This window comes from Mustela nigripes, chromosome 13 (assembly GCF_022355385.1).
Source record: "Mustela nigripes isolate SB6536 chromosome 13, MUSNIG.SB6536, whole genome shotgun sequence".
Lineage (NCBI taxonomy): Eukaryota > Metazoa > Chordata > Mammalia > Carnivora > Mustelidae > Mustela > Mustela nigripes.
In genome coordinates, this window is record NC_081569.1 from 106,706,329 (window position 1) to 106,730,566 (window position 24,238).

Sequence of the window (24,238 nt, forward strand, 5' to 3'; positions counted from 1 at the left end):
CACTTTTCCCTGATAGTTAATAGGGCACATTTCTCAAGCCAGACTGACTGTTTCTACTATCACTACATTGGGCAGGTTACTTCTTTGTGCTTCTATTTCTGTATCTGTGGAATAAATATCTACCTCACAGTTTTGTGGTAGAGGTTAATTAAGAAAATAGCTTGCAAATCACTTAGAATACGGTGAAGCATGGAATAGGCATTCAGAACCCCCAGATGTTCACTGTTATGATTCTTCTCTCAACAAGGCGCTTTCCCCTTTTCTGTTGTTTCTGACATCTCTCCCTTCAACATCCATGTTCCCAGTTCATGTGTTTCTCTTCTATGATTAGATCAACCAATATTAATATCTTACTACTTGCTATTGCCTAATCAGATTTTGCCCTATTTTAGTCATTTCTTAATATAACAGTTGCTTTTCCACATGGTTTTCAAAGAATACTTTCAATTTCTGTGTTGTGATTAGATTGACAGATTTTTAAAAATTTCCTTCCCAGGGTAGTTTCCATTAAATGAGTTCTACTAGTTATGTTTAAGATGAAGGAGAAAAGAATACTTATTTAGTTTATGTGGTAAAAGTAAATGATTTGTAATGGCTTGAATACCTGTCATCAAGGTATGTCTCTAGCACCAAGTCTTCTGGCTTGCTAGTCGGTGGGCTAGAATCACTTAACCATAATGAAGGCTAAAATGGATGACCCTGTTACAGCTGTTAATTTAGAGAACAACGTGGTGTGTCTTGTATTAGGAGTCTATGCTATGTATTGATGTCAGCAAAAATCATTTACAAATTCTTGCTTATGACCTGTCTCTAAAATAAGTCTTTAAACACTTCCTTATGCCATTAATAGAAGACATGAGACAAGAGCTCTGGCAGGCAGCTGTTTGATCTAGTGAACCTTTTGGTTAAAAACAATGGGTATATGAGCCTTACTATTGATATTACATCTTTAAAACTTTTCTTATTTTATTTTATTAAGCTAATTATCCTTTTTATGTGAATCTAAGATATATTTCCTAAGTTACTGCATGTTTGGCAATCTCTTTTATTTCTTCTTTGTATTATATATAATATGTTAAGGTGCTAGGTCCTCGAATGGAAGTTTACTTGTGGTTAAGAAAAAATGATTAAGACAGTAAAAAGGATAGTGTTTTTGTTTTACCTGCTTAATTAGTGGGGCTTTTCCTCATCGGGAGTTGTGTGGTTTTGTAGCTCTTAAAACAAACACCAGCATTCGGTAAGAAAGAAGCAGTATTTTACATGTTTTATAATATCTTGTATGCTGAGATCTCTTTTTGAGAGAGAAACATATGTTTGGTGAGTTCATGTTTCTTGAAATATACATGATTCTTCAGACTGGAATCTAATGAAATAGGACTCCCATTTGAAAACCAAAGAGTTAAGGCTACAACAGAGGATAAAAGTGATCAGATGATTAGCCAGGGGCTAATAGAAATTCTGGGAAGAATGACAGATTGTATATTAGAAAGAAATACGATATCATATTCATTGAAGCTTTTACAACTAAAGATCTAAAAGAAATAATAGAAAATTACTGAAAGAGATGAATGTCTGAAACTTTAGAAATGCATGTGGTGTTGGATTAATCCAAGCAAGAAAGACTGATGGTCAGATAATAAATTACATTGTATAGGAAGTCTGCATTCCTTTTGTTCAAGGTACTTTTTCCCTCTTTTTTTCCTTGCAAGATTCATTTAAACAGCTCTAGGCCAGTTTCAGAAAATTCAGCTCATGATTTTCATTATACCATATGTGTGTGATTCTTTGGAATAGATAAAGTATTATAAACACAGACCTCCAAATCCTTGAGTGGAGGAGGTTAATCGAAACCTTCCTTCTGTTCTGTGCCAAATTGATAGCATTTTTCCTTTTGACAGTATGAACAATACAGAACACCTTTTCATATATAATCATTGTAATGTCCCCAAACAAAATGAGTTTGAAGAAAGGTACTGTACTTCTTGGGGAAAAAGCTGTACTTCAACAACTGCATTTTGGGGGAAGAATAAATTTTCCAGTCATAAACTGGAAAATGCATATATATGTATTCTCATTACAGAGAAGTGAGTATTAACTATTCTAAATTTTATTTTGCCATGGGTATGTCATTTTACTTAAAAAATTATGTGTATCTGCTTATTGTCTATCTTCATATAAATTTATATAGCAACTAGTATATTTCCTTTTTTTCCTTAGCCACACAGCACTGTAATAATTGTGGAAAAATTTAGCTATGTTTACATATGTTGTTTGAAAAAAACACACTCTTCTTCTTAAACATTTGAACCTTTTAATCAGTTTTTACCATTCAGACTTGGCATTCATTTGTTTTCTTAGTTTTTGTAGGTCTAAGGAGAAACTGAAATGTTTCCTGAAATATAAATAAGTAATAAAATTAATGTGCATACAGAGTACACTCTTTATTCTTCTTGGATATATTCTTGTTGGACCTTTTTTAATATATCCTTAATCTCTGGGGGAAAGAGAGATTATTACTCTGTTAAACTGAGATCTGATTCCAGTCATCTGGGTTACTATATACTTAAACATATAAGCTTAAACTCAAGTATTTACCTATAAGTGAGTTCTATATTTTGTGACCATACTAAAAAATTTCCTAATATATGATAGAAGGTTTATAGGATTTGTTTTTTTTTAATAGCTACATCAGAAATAGGATCATTATTAAAATGCTAAAAAAGCTAGTTCTTTCTTGGATCCTGTCAGTTAAAATATAAGAAGCAGTGTTAGCTTCAGGTTGTGATTGCATAATAAAGGTGATCCCAACTGTTAATAAAATGGAATAAAAGTTGTAAGTCTTGTCCCTTTAATATGCATAATGGTTTCCATTGAATCTTTTCTAATCACTTTTAGGGACAATTTAAAATGTAATTCATAATACATTTCATTTCTGTTTTATAATAACATGCATAATGTTATGTGTGTTGGGGGCAAGCAGTGAAAGGAAGAGGGAGTGGGAGAGAGGGAGACTTCTGGGGGCCTGTCTCTCTCTAGTAAGAAGAAACAAGTAATCAAAATTATTAGCTGTACTTATTAAACTCCTGCTTCTTTATCAGTTATTGCTAAACTAACTTCTGATGCCTTGAACAGGGTTGAAAACATACACAAATTTATGCAAAACTTCAAAGAAAATTTTATTTGTAAATGGCCTGTAATTAAACCATTTCTCTTACCTAAACAGTTTGTATTGGGTTTGAAATGTAAACAAAGACTACTTAATGAACTACCAGTTATTCTCTGCAAAGTTACTTATCTCCATTCCTGGTGTGTCTATACCTTTGGGATAGTGCAGTATGAGTTAATCTTCCACATGTCGTCAAAGTCCTAATGGACATCTGTGTTTCTGTATAGATTATTCTTAAATGACTAAAAATTATAGAATTCTAATAGGAACTATTTTTATCCTTTTTGCAGCTATGTCATCTTATCTTTTAATTATTAAAACAGAGCTTCCTGCTGCTATTTCAGAATTTTTGTCTGGAGACCATACTGGGTAAGAAAAAATATTTCATGTTGTATCCACTCATTTGTTAATTCAATAAGTATTTATTAATGATATGGTAAAATGGGCAGGACAGGGGGGAACTCTCTCTTGGAGAATAGGAAGGGAGAAATTTCTGGGACTGTGAAAGACTCAGGTAGGAATGGGGAATGGTGAGAAGTACGGAGTATAAATGTCTTAAACAAAGGGGGGGAGGGGATCACACTGCTGTCACTTCTCCGCAAACCGTGGTGGTAAAGTTACAGCCGCACTTGTGAGATTGCTATTCTAAAGCATGGTTTGAAAAAATAAATGATTTGCAGGGACTTAATGATTTCATTTCCTGGTTTTTAACAATACTATAAACAATACTAAACCACATTATACTTCCTTTCTCCTTTATTATTTATAAAATACTGGGTTCTAAAGACTATTGACTCATCTCTTTCTATGGGAAAAGCAAACTATGTTACTTTTCCTTTCATTGCATAGGAAAAGAAATTTTTAGAAAAATACACTGGAAAAGAGAGAATAAATTTTTTTAAGTGTCATCAAGTTATTTCACACACTTTCTAAACAACAACACAAAAACCCATCAGACTTTTGGACTTAAATATTTGGTTGTTTTGCTCTAATATTTGTACTTGTTCTGGACTGCAGGGCAAATTTTTAAACTTTTTTAGCTTTTACAACTCGACTTCCATGAAAAAGTTCTACTTAGACAACTGCAAATACATATTTATATAAAAGGCAAGAATGGTATACTTTAGATCTGAATAGGAACTGGAAGTCTTTAATGATTTTTCATCATCAGAAGATACTGTGCCTTTCTGTAGTACTTTATTGCTTGTAGGGTTTCCATATTCATTTAAGTTTTATGCCCTTAGTTTGATGAACAATTGCTATAAGAAAGAGCTATGTGAAGTTCACTTTTTCATTTGCTGTAAAAATATTCAGGACAATTTCCATTACTCAAAAAATTCTGTGTGACAAATTTATAGTGTAGGGCTAAGAACTCAAGGCAATGAGAAGTAGAATCAGGAATGTTAGACGAGGAGTAAGGAGACATGTGTTCTATCCATGTCAGTGACCTCAGGTAATTGATTTTACTTCTTCTGGCCATACAACTTAATTTTGAGCCTTAGGTTTCTTCACCTGTCTTAATGGACATACCAATATTGCCTTCTTAAGAAAGTTGTTGAGATGATCAAATAAGATATTATATATATATTTATATTAATTTATATTAATATATATATAAATATATATATAATATCTTATTTGATCATCATTTATATATTTATAAATATATATATATATATATGCTCTTGTAAGCTGATAGCATAGTGTAAATGTGGAGAATTAAATTCCTGAATGTTGAATGTCAGATACATCCTCAATTAAAAATAAAGAAATTTCAATAATAATAATTATATTAAGGTCGATTTTCCTTGTTTGCTCTGCCAGGGAGGTCAGAGTCAAATTTGAATATACTGCATAAACTGTTAATCCCAGTAGTTGTCACGTGTTTGCCTTTTCCCTGCTCCTGAATTTGGTGACTTCTTTTTACATTTTTTTAATTGCTATATGCCTTGTGGAAAGAGGAGGGATAACATGCTTATAAAATTTTAGAAATAATTACGGTAGTATGAGACAGAACTGCTATTAAAACTTAGGTCTTCTTTCTCTAAATGTGATACTTTTGCCATAGCTTTCACTTTAAATCAGTTACCATTTATTTTGTTGGGTTTTTTCCTCATTTGTTTAAAAAAATAAAAATTAACCCCCATCTTACTCATATTAGTAGAAAATTGATTAAAATGATATTTTTATATGTCAGAAATGAATTTTTTAAGGTATACTTCAAAATACTATGACCAGTTTGCATCATCTCTGTTTTGTTGAAAATTGTACACCTCTCTAACAGCCTCATCTTGTTTTATACATGAAGTACATTTGCTTGTTTTATATTTCAGAGTTGTAAAAAACTCCAATAAGAGACTGTATTAAGTGGTTAGAATGCAGATAAATCACCAATCTTCAAAGCTTAATGCTGTAAAATAATTAAGAAACAAATATTATGGTAATTGACAACTACCTAGGACAGTTTATTTCTAAATAAAGTTACGTAGCATTATTTTTTCTGAGATCAATGTGAGTGCTCGCTTCGGCAGCACATATACTAAAATCTGAGATCAATGTGATATTGTTATGCTTTTATTTTAGGGTTTGATTGACAATAAATTGCACTTAAGGTCTTTCATGTGTGCTTATTTTCTGTGAGATTTGATGTACCTTTGTGAAATATAAGCCTTTATAAAGATGTTATCAAAAAGAAACTTTATGTTCATAATATTCTAATTTCAACAATTACTGTTAGAAGTCAGAAGCTATAATACTTATCCCAAACTTGTATGAGGCATCTGTACTTTTTGGAGAATAATTTATATTTTAAAAATCTATGGCTGTTAAAAGTTGGAAGCTCTCTGTTAACATTTAATGATCTTGTCAGTGGAATATGATTGACACAATTAAGTTGTCTTGCATTTGAGTTACATAATTGATATGGGATGTGAGTAAGATCCTAATTCAGAACATATGATACTCTTGTTCCATTCCATTCGAGAATGAAATTAAAGCAACTTATAAATAAATCTGGTTTTCATTAAAATATGGAAAAAAGCATCTGCATGCCAAAGCATTTGCAATACAGCTAAAGATTTATACTCTATATTTCATACTTGGAACATTTTTATCATATAGGATTAAATCCATAGATCAAACAAGTTTTCTAGGAAGTATAAAACTTTTACTCTAATTCTTTTGGCTTAAAGGAATGCATATTTAGATTACAGTAGGAAAACAGGGGTTCTGTTAGATAATTCTTTTTCTCCTCTTAGGAAAAAATTTAAGGGTAGTATATTCTTCTAAAATCTTGATTTATAAAATATACTTATTTAATATGTGCTTTTGGAGATTACTTTTTGCTGGTTTGTATTTCTCGGGCTGGGTTTAATTTTCCAAGTTTAATCATCTCTGTTCTTTGGAAAATATCCATTGCCAAACACAATTCAGTTGCCTGTGACATGCATATCAAATCTAAACTACCTTTAGTATATGTTACTGAATTGCCTTATAGTTGAATGATAAATAAAAGCACTGTGTTTATAATTGGCTTTATTAATCTACCTTAATAAGTATAAGAAATGATTAATAATAACCAGAAGCCAAGCCAGGGATAGAGAAATTATATTTTGCAATAAAGTTCTTTTGATATTAGTAATTTAAAATTCAATCCTGTGACTAGGAGAGTGTAAAGGAAAGCACCATCTTGAGAAAAATGAGGCAGTAGCTGAAAAATACCGTAAACTCAAGAGTGACTATTCAATAATAGAGATCAGGAACGCCTGGGTGGCTTAGTCTGTTATGCGTCTACTCTTAGTTTCGGCTCAGGTCATGATCTCAGGCTTGTGAAATGGAGCCTTGTGCCTGTCTCTATCCCTTTCCTCCTATGTCTCCCCTTGCTTGTGTGCATGCGCACTCTCTCTCTCTCTCTCAAATAAATCATTTAAAAGGGGAGGGGGGTAGAGATTATTTCCATTTCTCCTGTCACTAAGATCATTCTCATCTTTTTGCTGCTTTTACAGACATATAAGATGAAGTTGTTGACTCAAAGGATCTCTGAGGTCTCTTCTTGCACTAACATACCATAACAGTGACGCTGAGAGACTGCTGAGAGGCGGTGACGTTGTTTTCAGTCCCACAGTTCAGTACTCTGGGCAGTCTTGTGGCTTCTGGGCAAGAGTGAATTGTGGTCTGACATAGTCTAGTGATAATAGTATAAGTTGTAAAGTTCAGGATTTCAAAATGTTTATTCTTATGCAAGAGAAGAGTTTTGGATCCTAAGGATGAATGTGCCCATTGCACAACTCCACCTTCATGATGGTAGGGACAACAGAGCTAACACATGGAATCTGCTCTGCTGCTGCATTGGGTCTTTTTCCTCCTGACACTGCAATTGTCTGGCTCTGATATTGGGTCCCTGAAGGAAGAAGATTTTAAGTGTAGAGCCCTGGGCTTTTTGCCGGCTCCAGAAATTTAGTTGCAAAGTGTTCCTCAATGAGGGATGTTTTGAGGTTCCCATTTTGATACTTACTCAAGAGTGACTAGAAGATGAACCTGCGCAGTATCATTTTGTATTCTTAATATCTGTACCCTTAGGTCCTCCTCCATACAGGGATTGAGAGGCTCATATAAATGCAGGGAGCACAGCTTTGGGTCTGTGAGTACTAGTGATACTTGTGCTAGTACTCACAGGTTTTAGGATCTGACACAGGCATTTCCTAAAGACATGAATTAGAGTGATAAAGGGAAAGTTGTGATCATGGTGCTATTTCTGCTGCTGCTCCCTCTTTTGTTCTGTTTAAAAGGAAGTTGTTGGCACCCACCAATACCCACTAAAGATAGATTACAAAGGATTTTCTCTGAAACCAGGAATAAAAAAGAGACACAGTGAATCATGAAGTCCATGTTAGAAGCCAGGGGCTGAAACCCATGTGGGGGAAAACCTTTTCTTTCATTCTTTTTAAATTGAAATATAATTAACGGGGCGCCTGGGTGGCTCAGTGGGTTAAAGCCTCTGCCTTCGGCTCAGGTCATGATCTCAGGGTCCTGGAATTGAGCCCCACATCGGGCTCTCTGCTCAGCAGGGAGCCTGCTTCCTCTTCTCTCTCTCTGCCTGCCTCTCTGCCTACTTGTGATATCTCTGTCTGTCAAATAAATAAACAAAATCTTAAAAAAAAAAAAGAAATATAATTAACATGTAACATTGTATAAATTTAAGGTGTACAACATTTTGATACACTTTTATATTCTAGTATGATTACCACAGTGGTGTTAGCTAACCCCACCATCACTGTTAGATTTAAGATCTACTCTCTAAGCAACTTTCAGGTATGTTATTATTGTTAACTACAATCACAATCCCCAGAATTTACTCATCTCATAACTGTAAGTTTGTACCATTTGACCAACATTGCAGTTCCCTTGGCTCCTCTACCCCCAGTCCTGCTAACCACCATTCTACTGTGTTTCCACGAGGTTGGCTTTTTCTGATTCTACATGTAAGTGATAAACAGTAATGATGTCTTTCTGCCTGACTTCTGTCTCTTACCATAACACCCTCATAATCCAACCATGTTGTCACAAATGGCAAGATTTCCTTCTTTCTCATGGCTGAATAATATTCCATTATTTCACATATATTATATATATATGGTATTTAAAAATAAATGCCTACATACATACCTCCACGTCTTTATTCATTCATCCATTGACAAACACTTAGGTTGTTTCCATATCTTACCTACTGTGAGTAAATGCTGCAATAAATATGGAAAAGCAGATATCTTTTCAATATCGTGTTTTCATTTCCTTTGGATATATCACTCAGAAGCGCATTGCAGGATCACTTAATTTTTTAAAAAGATGTATTTATTTATGCAAGCTCATGCATGTACACGAGGGGGGAGGTAGGGAGAGGGAGAGAAATTGACAAGCAGCTTCCTGGCTGAGCACTCCTGCTTGCTAGGCTCCATCCAAAGACCCTGAGATCATGACCTGAGCTGAAATCAAGAGCCAGACGCTCAACCGACTGAGCCACCCAGATGCCCCTATTTTTAATTTTTTTCAGGAACCTCCATACTATTTTCCATAGTGGCTGAACCAGTTCACCTTCTCACTGACAGTGCACAAGGATTGCTTTATCTCCATTTCCTCACCAACACTTGTTATTGCTTTTCTTTTTGATTCTCATGCTAACAAGTGTGAGGTGGTCTCTCACTGTGGTTTTAATTTGTATTTTGTGATGATTAGTGATGTTGAGCATCTTTTCATGTACTTGTTGGCCATTTGTATGTCTTTGGAAAAATGGCCGTTGTTTTCCTCTGTGCATTTTTCAATTGGATTAACCACCTATCAATTATATGGTTTGCAAATATTTTCTTTTATTCCATAGATTGCCTCTTCACTTTGTTTATTGTTTGTTTTGCTGTGCAAAAGCTTTTTGCATGTTTGATGTAACCCTACTTATTTTTACTTCTGTTGCTGTGCTTTTGGTATCATATCCAAAAAATTATTGCCAAGGCTGATGTCAAGGAACTTTCCCCCTATGTTTTCATGTTTTATGGTTTCAGGTGCTACATTTAAGTCTTTAAGCTGTTTAATCCACTCCAAGTTAATTTTTGTGAGTGGTATAAGAGAGGAGACCAATTTCACTTTTTGCATGTGTTTATCTGGTTTTCTTAACACTGTTCACGGAAGACACTTTTCCCACATTGAGCGCTCTTGGCTCCCTTGAAAGTATCAGTTTGGCTGTATATGGGTACAGAGTTATTTCTGAGCTCTTTATTCATTCCATTGGCCTATGTGTCTATTTTTTTGCCAGTACTATACTGCTTTGATAACTACAGCAGCGTTGTAGTACAGTTTGAGATCAGGAAGTATGATGTTTTGTTTTCCCTCTCAGGGTTACTTTGGCTCTGTGGGATCTTTTGTGGTTCCATACAAATTTTAGGATTGTTCTATTTCTGTAAAAAGTATCATTCAAATCTTGATAGGGATTGCATTAAATCTATAGATAGCTTTGGGTAGCATGGACATTTTAACAAATGAATTTTTCCTATCCATGAACATAGACAGGTTATCTTTCCATTTGTTTCTTCTTCAAATTCTGCCATTGGAGTTCTATCTTGTCGTTTTCAGTGTACCCATCTTCTACTTGCTTGGTTAAATTTATTCCTACATATTTTAATTTTTTTGATGCTATTGTAAATGGGATTGTTTTATTTCTTTTTCAGATATTTTGTTGTTAGTGTATAGAAAGGTAACCGATTTCCGTATGTTGATTTTGTTAACTGCAACTTTACTGAATGTGTCCATTAGTTCTAATAGCCATTTTGGTGGAGTCTTTAGGATAGTCTCCCTATAAGATCATATGATTGCAAATACAGAGTTACTATTTCCTTTCCAATTTGGATGCCTTTTATTTATTTATTTTTATCGTGCCTGATTTATTCTAGCTAAGATTCCCAGTACTATGTTTAATAAAAGTGGTGAGAGTGGACACCCTGTTGTTCCTGATCTTAGAGAAAAAGCTTTCAACCTTTCACTCTTGAATATGATGTTAGCTATAGGTTTGTTGTATATGGCCTATATTATATTGAGGTATATTCCTTCTCTACCCAATTTGTTGAAGGCTTTTATTATAAAAGTTTTGTTGTATTTCGTCAGATGCTTTTTCTGCATCTGTTGAGATGATCGTATGATTTTTATCTTTCATCCTGTTAATACGCTGTAACATATTTATTGATTTGCATATGTTCAGCCACTCTTGCATTCTGGGGATAAATTCAACTTAATCATTGTGTATGATGTTTTTAATGTGCCATTGTTTTCATTTTGCTAATATTTTGTTGAGGATTTTTGCATCTGTATTCATCAGGGATATTGATGTGTAGTTCTCTTTTTTTGTAGTGTCCTTATCTGGCTTTTGTATAAGAGTATGCTACCCTTGTCAAGTGAGTTTGGGAGTATTCCCCTCTCTTCAGTTTTTTAGAAGAGTTTGAGGATTGGCATGAATTCTTCTTTAAATATTTGGTAGAATTCACCAGTAAAACTATCTGGTTCTGGGGATTTCTTTGTTGGGAAGTTCTTGACACTGATTCATTTTCTTTACTCATTATTGCTCTGTTCATATTTATTATTTCTCATGATTTTGATATATTATGTTTCCAGGAATGTATCCATTTTCTTAACTTAACATGTCAGTGGGTGACTTTAGCTACTTGGTAGAAAAAGAGGATGCATTTTCACCAGCTGGGAATTCTGAGAGTATCTGCCAAATAATTTGACCCTGATTTCATTTATTTATTTGATAGAGAGATCACAGGTAGGCAGAGAGGCAGGCAGCGAGAGAGATGGGGAAGCAGGCTCCCTACCGAGCAGAGAGCCTGATGTGGGGCTCGATCCCAGGACCCTGGGATCATGACCTGAGCTGAAGGCAGAGGCTTTAACCCACTGGGGTCACACAGGCACCCTGCCAACTGATTTGGGGGAAAAAAAAATCCCTGTTGTCTTTGATGCTCCAGCTGCCATATTGACATTAACTATACTTGGTTACTACTCTTCATGTGTGTATATGTGCATGTTTCAGTGAAAAGATTATAGAAAATTCAGAAAAGAAAGCAAATAAAAATCAGACATAATAACATCTCTTACCTAATCACTGTTTTATCCTTTTAGTTTTTCTCAAAAAGCTTTTTAAAACATTGTTAAAAATCATATATTTTATATTTTCATTGTTAGTATTTTCCATTTTACTAAATTGTCTTTTTTTCTAGCTGCATAGCATTCCACTGAATATGCTTTTATTGGCCTAATATTTTCTTTTGTTAAATATATGTGACTTCCCTCCACCTTCTTAATGTTACAGTAATGTTGTATTCATAGCTTCATGCACATAGAATTCTTTAAATTATAGATTATTTTCTTAGAGTACCATGTTTTTATTGCATTTGCTACGTAATGTCATTATTTTCCCAGAAGTAGTACTGATTGACAAGATCACTAGCAATGCCTGAAGGACCAGTTGTGCCACATCCTTGAATATTACTTGTTGAATAATTTTACTAGTTTAATTTCAACAGCCTCATATTTATTTCTTTAATTAGCACCAGAGATTGGATTTTTCTTCATGTGTATTTACTAGTTGTACTTCTTTCATGAATTGTTTGTCCTTTACATACTAAAGTGAAGTCTTTACTATTAAATTCTTGGGGAATTAACTCTAACTTTTAAAAAATTTCCACACATGTATTTTATATTGGAAAATTGAAACCATCTATATGCAAACAAGGAAAAAAATAAAAATTGCTGATATTGCTACCACACAGAAATGTCTCCTTCTGGTATTTTAAGAATATCCTTCTGGCTCTTTTGTTAATGTTCATTCAGGTTTTTTTTAGTAATCAAATACATCATCATACTTTTAAGTAGGCTCCACACCTGGCATGGAGCCCAGTGCAGGGCTTTAACTCATGACCCTGAGATCAAAAACTGGGCTGAAATTCTGAAATCAAGGGTCAGACAGACACTTAACTGGCTGAGCCTCCCAGGCACTCCAACTGATTATTTATTCATTTATTTTTTGAGAGAGAGTGGATACATATGAGCAGGGAGGAGTGGGGGCAGGCAGAGGGAGATGGGGGAAAATCGAAGCATGCTCTATACCCAGCACAGGGCCATCTGGAGGCTCCATTTCATGACCCTGAGATCATGACCTGAGCCAAAATTAAGAGTCAGACACTTAACTTGACTAAGCCACCCAGGCGTCCCTGATTGTTTATTTTTAATAATCTTTTATAAGTATTACATATTTGAAAATTTTCAATATCTTTTGCCAAATTGCTTTCCAGAAAGGTAATATACACAGTTTTTACCTTCACCACTTTTAAAGATTTATTTATTTATTTTAGAGAAAGAGTGTGTGTGCACTTGAGCATGAGGGAGGGGCAGAGGAAGAGGGAGAGAATACTCAAGCAGATTCCCCGCTGAGCGCAGAAGCTGACCCTGGGGCTCAATCCCAGGACTCTCAGATCATGAGGAGCCAAAAACAACAGCCAGATTCAACCGACTGATTCAACAGCCAAAAACAACAGTCAGATTCAACCATCCAGGCACCCCTACCTTCACCAGTTTGTGTACACCTTGTCACTCCTCACCGACATTGACTATTATCTTACTTTTAAATACTTGCTAATTTGGTAGTTGAAAAATGACATCTCATTGTTTTGATACCTTTTTAAATATAAATTCATTAATAAGAATAATGGGATTTCTCAAGAATATATTTTAATGAAAGGAAGTAGGCTTTTCCTAATGGGTGGTTGTAATGGTTATAACTGTGTGTGTGTGTGTGTGTGTGTGTGTAAACACAAGCACTGGATTCCTGTGCCTAAGATAGGACTATTTTTTTTTCTACTAGGTCTTGGTATCTTGATGGACAAACACTACTAATAATCATTTGTGTTGGCATTGTGTTCCCTCTTGCACTTCTTCCTAAAATAGGTAAGTCTTTAGAGAAGAAGACAGTTTTTGTTTGGAAAGAAGGAAGAAAGAAGATAACGTTAAGGGGCTTTTAAATTTCACAGTACCACATTTTTAGCAGAAGGGTGGTAACAGTGAATAATTCTGAACTTGGACTTATTTTAGGTTGTTCAGCCTTCAGCCTTGCTTAGTTAGCCTATTACTTGGTTTGTAGTAGTATTTTGTCTGCCCCACTAAAATAAAATCTTTACAGTGGAACATTAAAGAGCAGCCTTTCCTTACAGTGTACCATTAGTGGTAAGCCAGTTCCAATTCTGCTGTACAGAGCTGCATAAATGATCTGTGACAGATAGTTGGAATGTTGTTATTCTCAGCCCTAAGCCCCAGATACCAAGCACTGTAATAGAAAACATGCCCAAGATGTATAGCTTTAGCTGTATGTTAGGATCACTTTCCTTATAAATTGCTTTTTATTTTACTGTTATTTTACAGGCTTTCTTGGCTACACAAGTAGTTTATCATTTTTCTTTATGGTGTTCTTTGCTCTCGTGGTAAGTTTAAAATACAGTATATTGCTTATCTCCTCACTAAAATTGAACTTACTGTGTTAATATCTTCTTTTTATCTTTTAACTCTGTTTTCTGTCAGAGTTTTATTTCAGTGTGTTACTGAAAGCACTTTTATTCCACAAAATTATTGTACCTATTTTGAAGAGGCTTAGCTAGAACATCCTTTCAAATCCAGTATCTCTTGGTTAACTAGAAAGGAAAGCACACTGACTCTGTTAAAACCTTAGATGAAGTTTAATTCTTTGCGTCGATGTGTGTATCCGTTTATTTCTGTATAATACTGGGTGTGTATGTGATTAAACGCTTCTTTATTGTTGAAAATGAGTCAAAGAAAAATGGTACCCAAAGGAGCAACACAACACCTCAGTAGTTAAACCATATTATCGAGCCAGATTTTCAAGTTGTCATAACAATCCAGGATGCATTTAATTTAGGTTGAACTATCTGTTGGGATGCAGAGGTGAAACAACTTTAGATCATTTAAATGAAGTGGAAGGAACCCTGGTGTTAGTGTTCAGAAATACTTTAATGGATGCTCTTAAAACTAAAATACTTAACAGTGTTTACATTTAATCATTTGTTGAATTTATCAGCATTAAAAATCATTGCCCTCCCCACCTCAAATTGTCTGACTTCTATCTTAGAGACAAATGAATTGAACATATACTTTTTCCCCCTTCAATTAATTTAGATATGATTTACATACATCACTGTATAAGCTTAAATGTGTACAGCATAAAGACTTGACTTATATATATAGCAAAATGATTACCACAGTAAGTTTAGGTAACATTCATGAACATACACTTTTTTTTTTTTTTAAGATTTTATTTATTTATTTGACAGAGAGAAATCACAAGCAGGAAGAGAGGCAGGCAGAGAGAGAGGGGGGAAGCGGGCTCCCCGCCTAGCAGAGAGCCCCATGCAGGGCTCAATCCCAGAACCCTGGGATCATGACCCGAGCCGAAGGCAGAGGCTTAACCCACTGAGCCACCCAGGCACCCCTGGACATACACTTTTTAGGTTCCACATTGAAAAGGGAGACAATAGTTATTCTCACCATAAATGGACTCTTTTTCGCAGTGGCACTTTATTTTTTGAGTATAGTTGACACAGTGTTACATTAGTTTCAGGTGTACAACAGTGATTTGATAAGTTTATACACTGTGCTTTGCTCACCGTGACTATAGCTGTCATCTGTCACCATACAATGCTATTTCAGTATCATTAACTATGTTCCTTATGCTGGGCCTTTTATTTCCATGACTTATTCATTCCACAACCGGGGGACTATTTCTTCTACTCTCCTTTATCCATTTTGCCCACCCCTCTTCCCTGCTTTCCTCTGGCCACTATCGGTTTGTTCTCTGTTTTTATAGGTCTGATTCTGCTTTATGTTTTTTATTCATTTGGTGTTTTTTTGGTTTTTTGGTTTGCTTTTTTTTTTTTAGATTCCACAGTGAGTGAAATCATATGGTATTTGTCTTTTTCAGTCTTATTTCACTTAGCAAAATACCCTCTAGGTCCATCTATGTTGTTGCAAATGGCACTACCTTACCCTTTTTTGTGGCGTTGTGATATTCCATTGTGTGTACACACACACACCCATCTTTCTTATCTATTTGTCTATTGATGGGTATTTAGGTTGCTCCCATATCTTGGCTATTGTAAATAGTGCTACAATAAGCGTAGGGGTGCATATATCTTTTTGAATTATTGTTTTTGTTTTCTTTGGGTAAATACCCAGTAATGGAATATTGAATCATATGGTATTTCTATTTTAAATATTTTGGGGTAACTCCATATTGTTTTCTATAGTGACTGTACCAATTTACATTCCCTTCAACAGTGCTCAAGGGTTGTATTTTTTTAAATCTTCACCAGGACTTGTTATTTCTTGTCTTTTTTATTTTGTCATTCTGTTAGGTATAAGGTAACATTTCATTATGGTTTTGCTTTGCATTTCCCTGATAATTAGTAAAAAGACACATCTTTTCATGTGTCCTTTGGCCATCTATATGTCCTGTTTGGGAAAATGTCTATTCAAGTCCTCTGCCCATTTTTTAATTGAATTGGTTTTTTGACATTGAGTTGTATATGTTCTTTATGTATTTTGAATACCCTTTATCAGGTATATCATTTGCAAATACCTTTTCCCATTCAGTAGGTTTCCTTTTTGTTGTGCTTTTCCTTCACTGTGCCAAAGCTTTTTATTTTAACATAGTCCAAATAGTTTATTTTTGCTTTCATTTCCCTTGCCTTAGGAGACATGTCTAGAAAAATGTTGCCATGGCTGATTTCAGAGAAATTACTACCTATGTTCTCTTCTAGGAATTTTATGGTTTTAGGTCTCATGTGTATTCCTAATTAAAGGTCTTTAATCCATTTTGAGTTTATTTTTCTATATGGTGCTAGAAAGTAGTCCAGTTTCATAAACTGATGGTTGAGAAACATCTGTATGGTTAGGGATGACCTATGTATGCAAAGGAACATATGGATGTGAAAGAGAATCAGTCTAGATAACACTCGGTTTTTTCCTCACAGATAATTGGCAATCCAAGCATTGCATAGGTAAGAGTAATTGGGTTTTATAGCCAGTAGTTTGAAGCATGTGAAATATATTGATATGGCATGTCTTTTGTAGTTTTCACAATATTCATTTCTGTCCTGGCAGCTACTCTTAAATTTGATGCAGATTTCTTACTGTACAGTCATATGGAAATAAGACCCTTATTCTGTACTTATTGTAATGCTTTACAAACCATCTGCTCAAATTTTTACTGGTGAGCACAGCTTAAATTTGGTCTACAATGGGACAGTGAAGACACAGTGAAGACACTGTACACTTTTTAAAAAATGCTCCTTTTAATTGTGACTTTTATTTTATATTTTCTAAATAATTAGGTTAGAAATACATAGTGGTTAGGGAAGGATACATGTGTATATCAACCCAGACTTTTTGGAATGGTGTCAATGGCTCCATTTATTGTTTTGGTCAATATGTATTTATAAATCTATATAATATCTATATTACATTTTTTTAAATTCTTAAGATAAATTTTTTTAAAAAAATCAGTCAATAAACCTTTTACTTTCTTAAATTACACTCTCCAAATAATGTAAATCGTAACTTAGTCTTTTTTTAAAATTCTGATCAAAGACGACTTTAATTTTTTACTCTCATATTTAAAAGCTTATCTGATGGCTGCCAGTTTCCCAATCCTAGCATTGGTTGCTAGCTTACAAATCTTAAGGTAGATTCTTCTCATTTACCTAATATTCAATTTTACTAGTTTTTAATATACACTGGTATAAATACATTACTGGCTGCTTTGTATGAAATTCAGTATTCTATGGATCCCACAGAGTCATGGGATAGAATCAAGAGCCTCCACCTTTTATGTGAACCTCGGTGGTACTATGGAAATCAAGGCAATTTTGCTTAGGTTAAGGAGGATTTATTTTCATTTGTAAGAGAACCCTCTTACAATAGGTTTATTCAGTTTTTCTAAAAATGGTGGCATTCTTTAAAACTATTCTTTGAAAAGCAACAATTACTTAAGTGGAATATTGGATTAAACCTAAAAATGTGGGCCCTAGTTAACTTTATTATTCTGCATATGATCATGATAAGGGATTTGGATTTTCTTCACATTTCCAAGCAAAATCCAATTTAAAAAGCTTGTTCTTACCAAACCCCTAAAAACAACCATTTGAGAGTAAACCAGCAGAATATTATATCACCCCAGTGAAGCTGTAGGTTTCATTACATGTGCCCATAAATGATGTGGCTAGCTTCTGCCATCCACTTTTATGGAATTTATTTTACACCTATTATACCGAACAGCATTTTATTTATTTTTTTTAAGATTTTATTTATTTATTTGACGGAGAGAGAGAGATCACAAGTAGGCAGAGAGGCAGGCAGAGAGAGAGGGGGAAGCAGGCTCTCTGCCGAGCAGAGAGCCCGATGAGGGGCTCGGTCCCAGGACCCTGGGATCATGACCTGGGCCAAAGGCAGAGGCTTAACCCACTGAGCCACCCACGTGCCCCCTGAACAGCATTTTAAACACTGGCATATAAACTCCCTAATGACATAAAGCAAAGACAAAAGCGTTTATCTTATTAGGAACAAGACACACCATCACTTACAGTCTTCAAACATTATTGCACTTTAACTTTCATAATTTGACAATGCATTCATGAAACAATCTACAGAGAACTCATTTTGACAAAGAACACTTTAAAGCAGCCATGACTGAGCTAAATTGTTGATCAGGTAAGGATTTTACAAACATTCCTTATATTAGCAGAGAGTATTGTGTCTACCCCATGCCTTGAGGCAAGAACCATTCATGGGGTGCTGGAACCCATGACCCTTTCTCACGGCTCTGGTGGCCTGCAGATGTCAGCCCTTGTGTCATCCGGTGCTTGTGGGCTGATTTGGTGTCAGGATTTCTTCTCATGGCTTTATGGAATGGATCAATGAGGATAACCTCGAAGAATTTGTACCTGGAATCTTTGCCAACCCAGTAAGAATTCAGGACTCTCAGAGACCCACAGTGGCATCCAGTTGGCTCCTCTGCAGCCCACTGAAGGCTTCTGGGAAACCTTAGCTGGTTAGCACCATGATGGGACGGGCTTGCTCGAGGTCTCACTGTTAGGAATGGCGTTTGGGGCCACTATGGTGAATCTGATATATTACATAACCTTGCTTGGCCTTGGGCCCCAGTCCATGTGCTTTATCAGCTGGCTTTGGTGGGGAATTTGCGGCGTGGGGGGGTGCCCTACAGAGCTGTGGGTACTGCCAGCAGTGCACCCTGAGAAGAAAGTGCATTACACCAGACTGCTTCTTCCTCCATAGCTCCTGGATGTACTTTAAACGCCCATCTTGGCTGACCTTGGAGCAGATGCCTGCTACCAGATGGAATGCAAAACTTAAGTCTTTAAAAAAAAAATTTTTTTTTTAAAGCAGTCTCCAGGTCTAGTGTGGAGCCCAACATAGGACTCAAACTCATGACCCTGAGATCAGGACCTGAGCTGAGATCAAGAGTCTGAAGCTCAACCAACTGAGCCACTCAGGTGCCCCCAAACCTAGTCTTATCTGTTGTCCCAGATCTTTATTTTGTCTAAAAATTTTAAAATAAAATTTTGCCCCCTCTGAAATATCTAAAATTTTTAAAATCCATTTTATTTTAGCAGTGACTCAGAATGACAGTAACCAGATGGACTTAACCTTTTTCAGTCCATTTTAGAAAACAAATGGATTGCCATTCTTTCCAAAAGTTCTGTCTTGAATGCAGATTAGTATTTTAAGTAATATTTTAATGAGCCAGTAATCAAAATAGAAAACTTTGTGGATGGTTCATAGTCAGAATCCTTGCTTGTTCTGAGCACTGAGTGAGGCATGATCAGTGCTTCAGATAGACTGGTGGTCACTGCTCTTAGGGATCTGTCAGTCTCATAGGAGAGATGAGAAAAATTGATTGGAAAACAACAGAGAACCATGTCGATAATACATAATTAATTATTGCTTTACTTGCTTCAGAATAAGAGTCATAGCAGTTGACGGAGAGAAGGAAATTAAACTTGAGCTGCACCTCGAAAGATGAGAAGAACTTAGAGAGAAAGAAGGGCCTTTGATGCCAGTGAATTATTTTTCCCTCTGCCTTTCTAACCCCTGGAGTTCTCTTCTTACCATGTTCTATCTACAACCTGAGCAAGCCCTCCCCATCATACTTTGTTGTTGGGTGTCTTTCTATTCCCATTCTGTACTGTACTTTATAGAACAGCAGATCTCACCATCCCACTGGGCAGGCTTGGGCTTGGGATAGGAGTCTGCAGGGAAATTAGCTATGGTAACTGAATTTTATGTTAATATAATACCAAACTGCTAATGACCTTTTCATTAATTAGAAATTTATTAAAAAATGAATGAAAGAATCATTATATTGTATTTTGGAGCATGTTTTGAAATATTTTGATTGCCAAGCCAAGTAATAATAATAGCTAATAAAATAAATGAGCTCACTCACATTCCGACCTTGTCAAAGTCCTTGGTACATAGGTGCTCAGTACATGGTTGCTGCCACCTCCACACCACTGCTACTAAGGGGGAGATGTGCAACACTGAATTTGAAGTAGCACTGAGAGAGAGACCAGGAACCACACTGCTGCTCTAGCTTCTGTCTTGCCCCCTCCTCATACTTTTTTGAAAACATATCAGAAAACAGATTTGAAATTATCGCTTTTGATTTTTTTCCCCGTCTTGGTAAGTTGACCATTTAGTTTTATTTCATATTGAAAACCTACCTAGAAATATCCAAGCAACTTGCTCAGTTTATCCTTTTATTTCCTTTTCTTTTTAGTTGGTGAGGGTTTTAATAAAGAGTAATTCTTTAGCTCACTCATTAACTTAACTATAGAAGTGTATGTTTTTCTTAGATTTGTTTTATCAGTATATAAAATTTTGTTTGAATTAGTTAAAATCAAAAACTAGATAAATACCAAAGAGCAATAGGACTAGTATTTACTTATTGGTCTCCTGCTAAGGACAAATGCTTCCTTTATTCTCCCTTGCCCCTGTGGATGCTGGGTTCCAGCCTGGAGCAAATATTTGCAGAGTAATTACGTGCCCTGAAACTACTGCAACAGTGGTAATGTCCACACAACCACAAGTGTAGGTCGAGGAGGGTGGTACCACAATCCAGAGTAAAATCCCGAGAGATTTTCATCCCTCTGGATTTCTTTGAATTTTTTAAAGATTTCTTTTTAACAGCTAGAGCTTGCTAGCTATGTGCACTTTTCTTAGCCTGCTTTATCTACATTTGTTAAAAGTAATACAAGTCTTAAAAAAGTCAGCAGTGCAGAACTTCTTCATCAGAAATCCCTAAATTCCTGCTTTGCATGAGTTCCCTACTTCTTTCTGCTTGTGGCCATTTCCCAAACTGCTGTTAATTTTTCTCTATCTGCTACTGGTGCCAGGTCCACAAATAGCCATAGTATATATACCATTGTCACTAAAAACATCATGTTCCCACTTTGAGTGTACTTTTTTTTAATGCCTTGATGCTTTTGGGGTTTTGAAAGTTGACATGAGAAGACTCTCCATCTTTAATGGGGGAGAACCCCGCTAGACAGATATACAGCATCCCCTCTCCCCTCAAGATAGGTAACCATGTTAAAGGATGACCCATTCTAACTGGAAAAAAACAATATGAGCAAAGAATCTTTAGCTATCAAATAGCTATTATTTGATATGGTATTAGTTTAATCAAAATAATGCTGACCTGTTTGAAATCAATTTCTTGTCATGAATTTTACAAGAAATAATCTTGAGTGTGGATTCTATTTATTTTTACAGGTAATAATTAAAAAGTGGTCCATTCCTTGTCCTCTGCCATTAAATTATGTAGAGCAATATTTCCAGGTAATAGTTTATATTTTGTTTCTTCCTTTTTTTTAAGCTAAAAAAGGAATCAGACTAATAATGAATTTTTTCCTAATTAATGAAAAAGTAATGACTATATTGCAATTTGGAACTTTCTTTTGAAATATTTTTATTTGAAAGCCTACTAATAATAAATACATCATTTTTGTTGATGTATTCTGACTTTTAATGACTGCTGGTTTCTCTTTTTCCCCTCAATTCTCTTAAACAGATTTCAAATGCTACAGATGATTGTAAACCAAGGCTCTTTCATTTCTCCAAAGAGGTGTGTAAGTTATTAACAGATACTTTTGGTTGATTTTTCACATTTCAAGTTTTAAGAGATTTGTATAACAGGGTCTCTTAGGTCTTTGTACCTGTAACTAATTAATTTTCATGAAAGTGTTAAGTATAGGGTTGCCTACCAGAAGAATAATATTATTTAACACAGGGTGGCCCATTATGAAACAGCCACCTTTTTTTTTTTTTTTTTTTTTTTTTGGCATGCCTTTAAATGGAGCTTGTTTTAAATGGGCCACTGCCTAAAAGAACAGATTTACCAAATGTCTGGTCTGGCCAATAAGGTCCTCTGTGGATACAGACTTCCTGTTGCCCTCTGGACTTGTAAAGCTAAATAGCCAATTATATCAAAAACTCCTCCCCAGTGAGTAGAACCTCGGTCTGTAGCTAAACAGCCTCATCATTGGATCAGCAAGTGAGTGTTGCCAATGTATCTTCTGGCTGACATTCCAAAGTTGAAATTTATGATGCTTGGAGTAGAGACTAGAAGACCAAGTCTCCTTGCCATCTCTGGGAACCAGGATCCTGGAAGTGTCTGTAAGAGCCCCTGAGCACTGGCAGAGGAGACAGGAGCTGTGATATGGATGGATGTCTACTTTACTATTCCAGAAGAGCCCAAAGTCTTCCCGTTGCCACCAGTTTCTTCTGAAACTTCTACATTTTTTGCTTCTGTTGAAATCTAAGTCCCAGATACTAGAATCCCCTCCACTCCGGCACAACTCAGTTAGTGTAGCAGGTTAGTGTGCTACGTCCTCCATGAAGAATTTTCCTTTTTATCCCCAGTTTTTCAATAAGAAATGTCTCTCCGGCTCCGTAAGGGAGATTACTACGTCCTTTACACGGTAAAGGCTATCTGCCTTAAAGATCTCTGTAGAGTAATTGACAAGCCAGGACATTGAGCAATATATTTAAAAGAAATTGTGAATTAAATTCTCATTCCCCTAATCCAGCCTCAGGAAATGCGATAGCTTTCCTTTGCAGCTCCCTTCCGATATTTTAGGAGGCATTATATTTCAAGACAGGTCTTCACTCATCTGGAGTCTTTGTCAAAGAGCCTCAAGTTGTTAGAGGGAAATCTTTTTATGGTAAAAAAGAGAAAGTAAATCATCACCATTCATTATATAAAGACAGTATTTTCACTTAGACGATAATTTTTGTTTGCTTTATAACTTCCTCTGGCTCTTAAGTATTTTAATTAAGAAAACACTTATGTTTGTGCATTTCAGTGGATCTTTAAGAATTTGTCAGTCTAGAATTTATCATATTCATTCCCATTGAAACAGATCCTAGTTAAAAATGCTAAGATGTGATTAGTATTTTCAGTATTCCCTTAGATTCGGTGGGTGGTACCATGAACATGCTATAGAAGCCAGCCAAGAAATACTGTGGCTAGGACAGGAGGTCTAAACAATCAAGCAAAACATTTGTTGGTGACCATACTTGTGTCTCTCTCTTTAAAAACAAAACAAAACACCTTATTTTATTTTATTTTTTTTTTTAAAGATTTTATTTATTTATTTGACAGAGAGAAATTACAAGTACACTGAGAGGCAGGCAGAGAGAGAGAGAGAAGGAAGCAGGCTCCCTGCCGAGCAGAGAGCCCGATGTGGGACTCGATCCCAGGACCCTGAGATCATGACCTGAGCCGAAGGCAGCGGCTTAACCCACCGAGCCACCCAGGCGCCCCCAAACACCTTATTTTATAAAGAGATGATTTGTGCAAGCTAAAATAAATTTGACCAAATTGATTTTTTTTTTTTTTTGGACCTGAGTTTATTATCAATTGAAGTAGTGGCTTCACTAGAACAGCATTTAATAATTTCATCTTTTTAAATTCTTTTCCAGAGTGTTTATGCCATACCTACCATGGCTTTTTCATTTCTCTGCCATACCTCCATATTGCCAATATACTGTGAACTTCAAAGGTACCATAGGATCCTGAAATATTTTAAGTATATTAAGAACTTCTTTTTACTTAGTCTTTCAGATCAAATGACATACTCCTTTATGAATCATTCTTTCCTATCACTGGATTCTAAGTGTTAGTTTATTTATTTGTTTTGAAGATTTTGTCTTTAAGTAAATTCTGCACCCAGTGTGGGGCTTGAACTCACAACTCCAAAACATGCCCTACAAACCGAGCCAGCCAGGTGCCCCTAAGTGTTAGTTTAAAACAAAACAGATGATATGCTGGCTTATTGAACATAATTAAAAAAAAAAAAAAAGTAAAAAAAGAACAACTCAATATGCTAAATATGCAAATTCTCTCCGAGTTAATATATAAATTTAATGTGATCCCTATTAATATTATTA

At 35.4% G+C, this 24,238-nt stretch overlaps 1 protein-coding gene and 1 pseudogene across 2 annotated transcripts in view; one reads left to right on the forward strand and one right to left on the reverse strand.

Annotated features, from left to right (window-relative positions):
• Positions 1–24,238, forward strand: part of SLC38A6 (solute carrier family 38 member 6) — a 61,810-nt gene that overhangs the window by 28,743 nt on the left and 8,829 nt on the right. For both annotated transcript variants that reach the window (XM_059373333.1, XM_059373334.1), the window contains exons 6-11: positions 3,457–3,535; positions 13,566–13,648; positions 14,120–14,178; positions 21,560–21,625; positions 21,858–21,911; positions 23,771–23,850. In XM_059373333.1, the coding sequence (XP_059229316.1) occupies positions 3,457–3,535; positions 13,566–13,648; positions 14,120–14,178; positions 21,560–21,625; positions 21,858–21,911; positions 23,771–23,850 (421 nt within the window). The remainder of the gene's footprint in view (positions 1–3,456; positions 3,536–13,565; positions 13,649–14,119; positions 14,179–21,559; positions 21,626–21,857; positions 21,912–23,770; positions 23,851–24,238) is intronic.
• On the reverse strand, positions 18,522–21,228 carry LOC132029194 (large ribosomal subunit protein eL15-like; annotated as a pseudogene).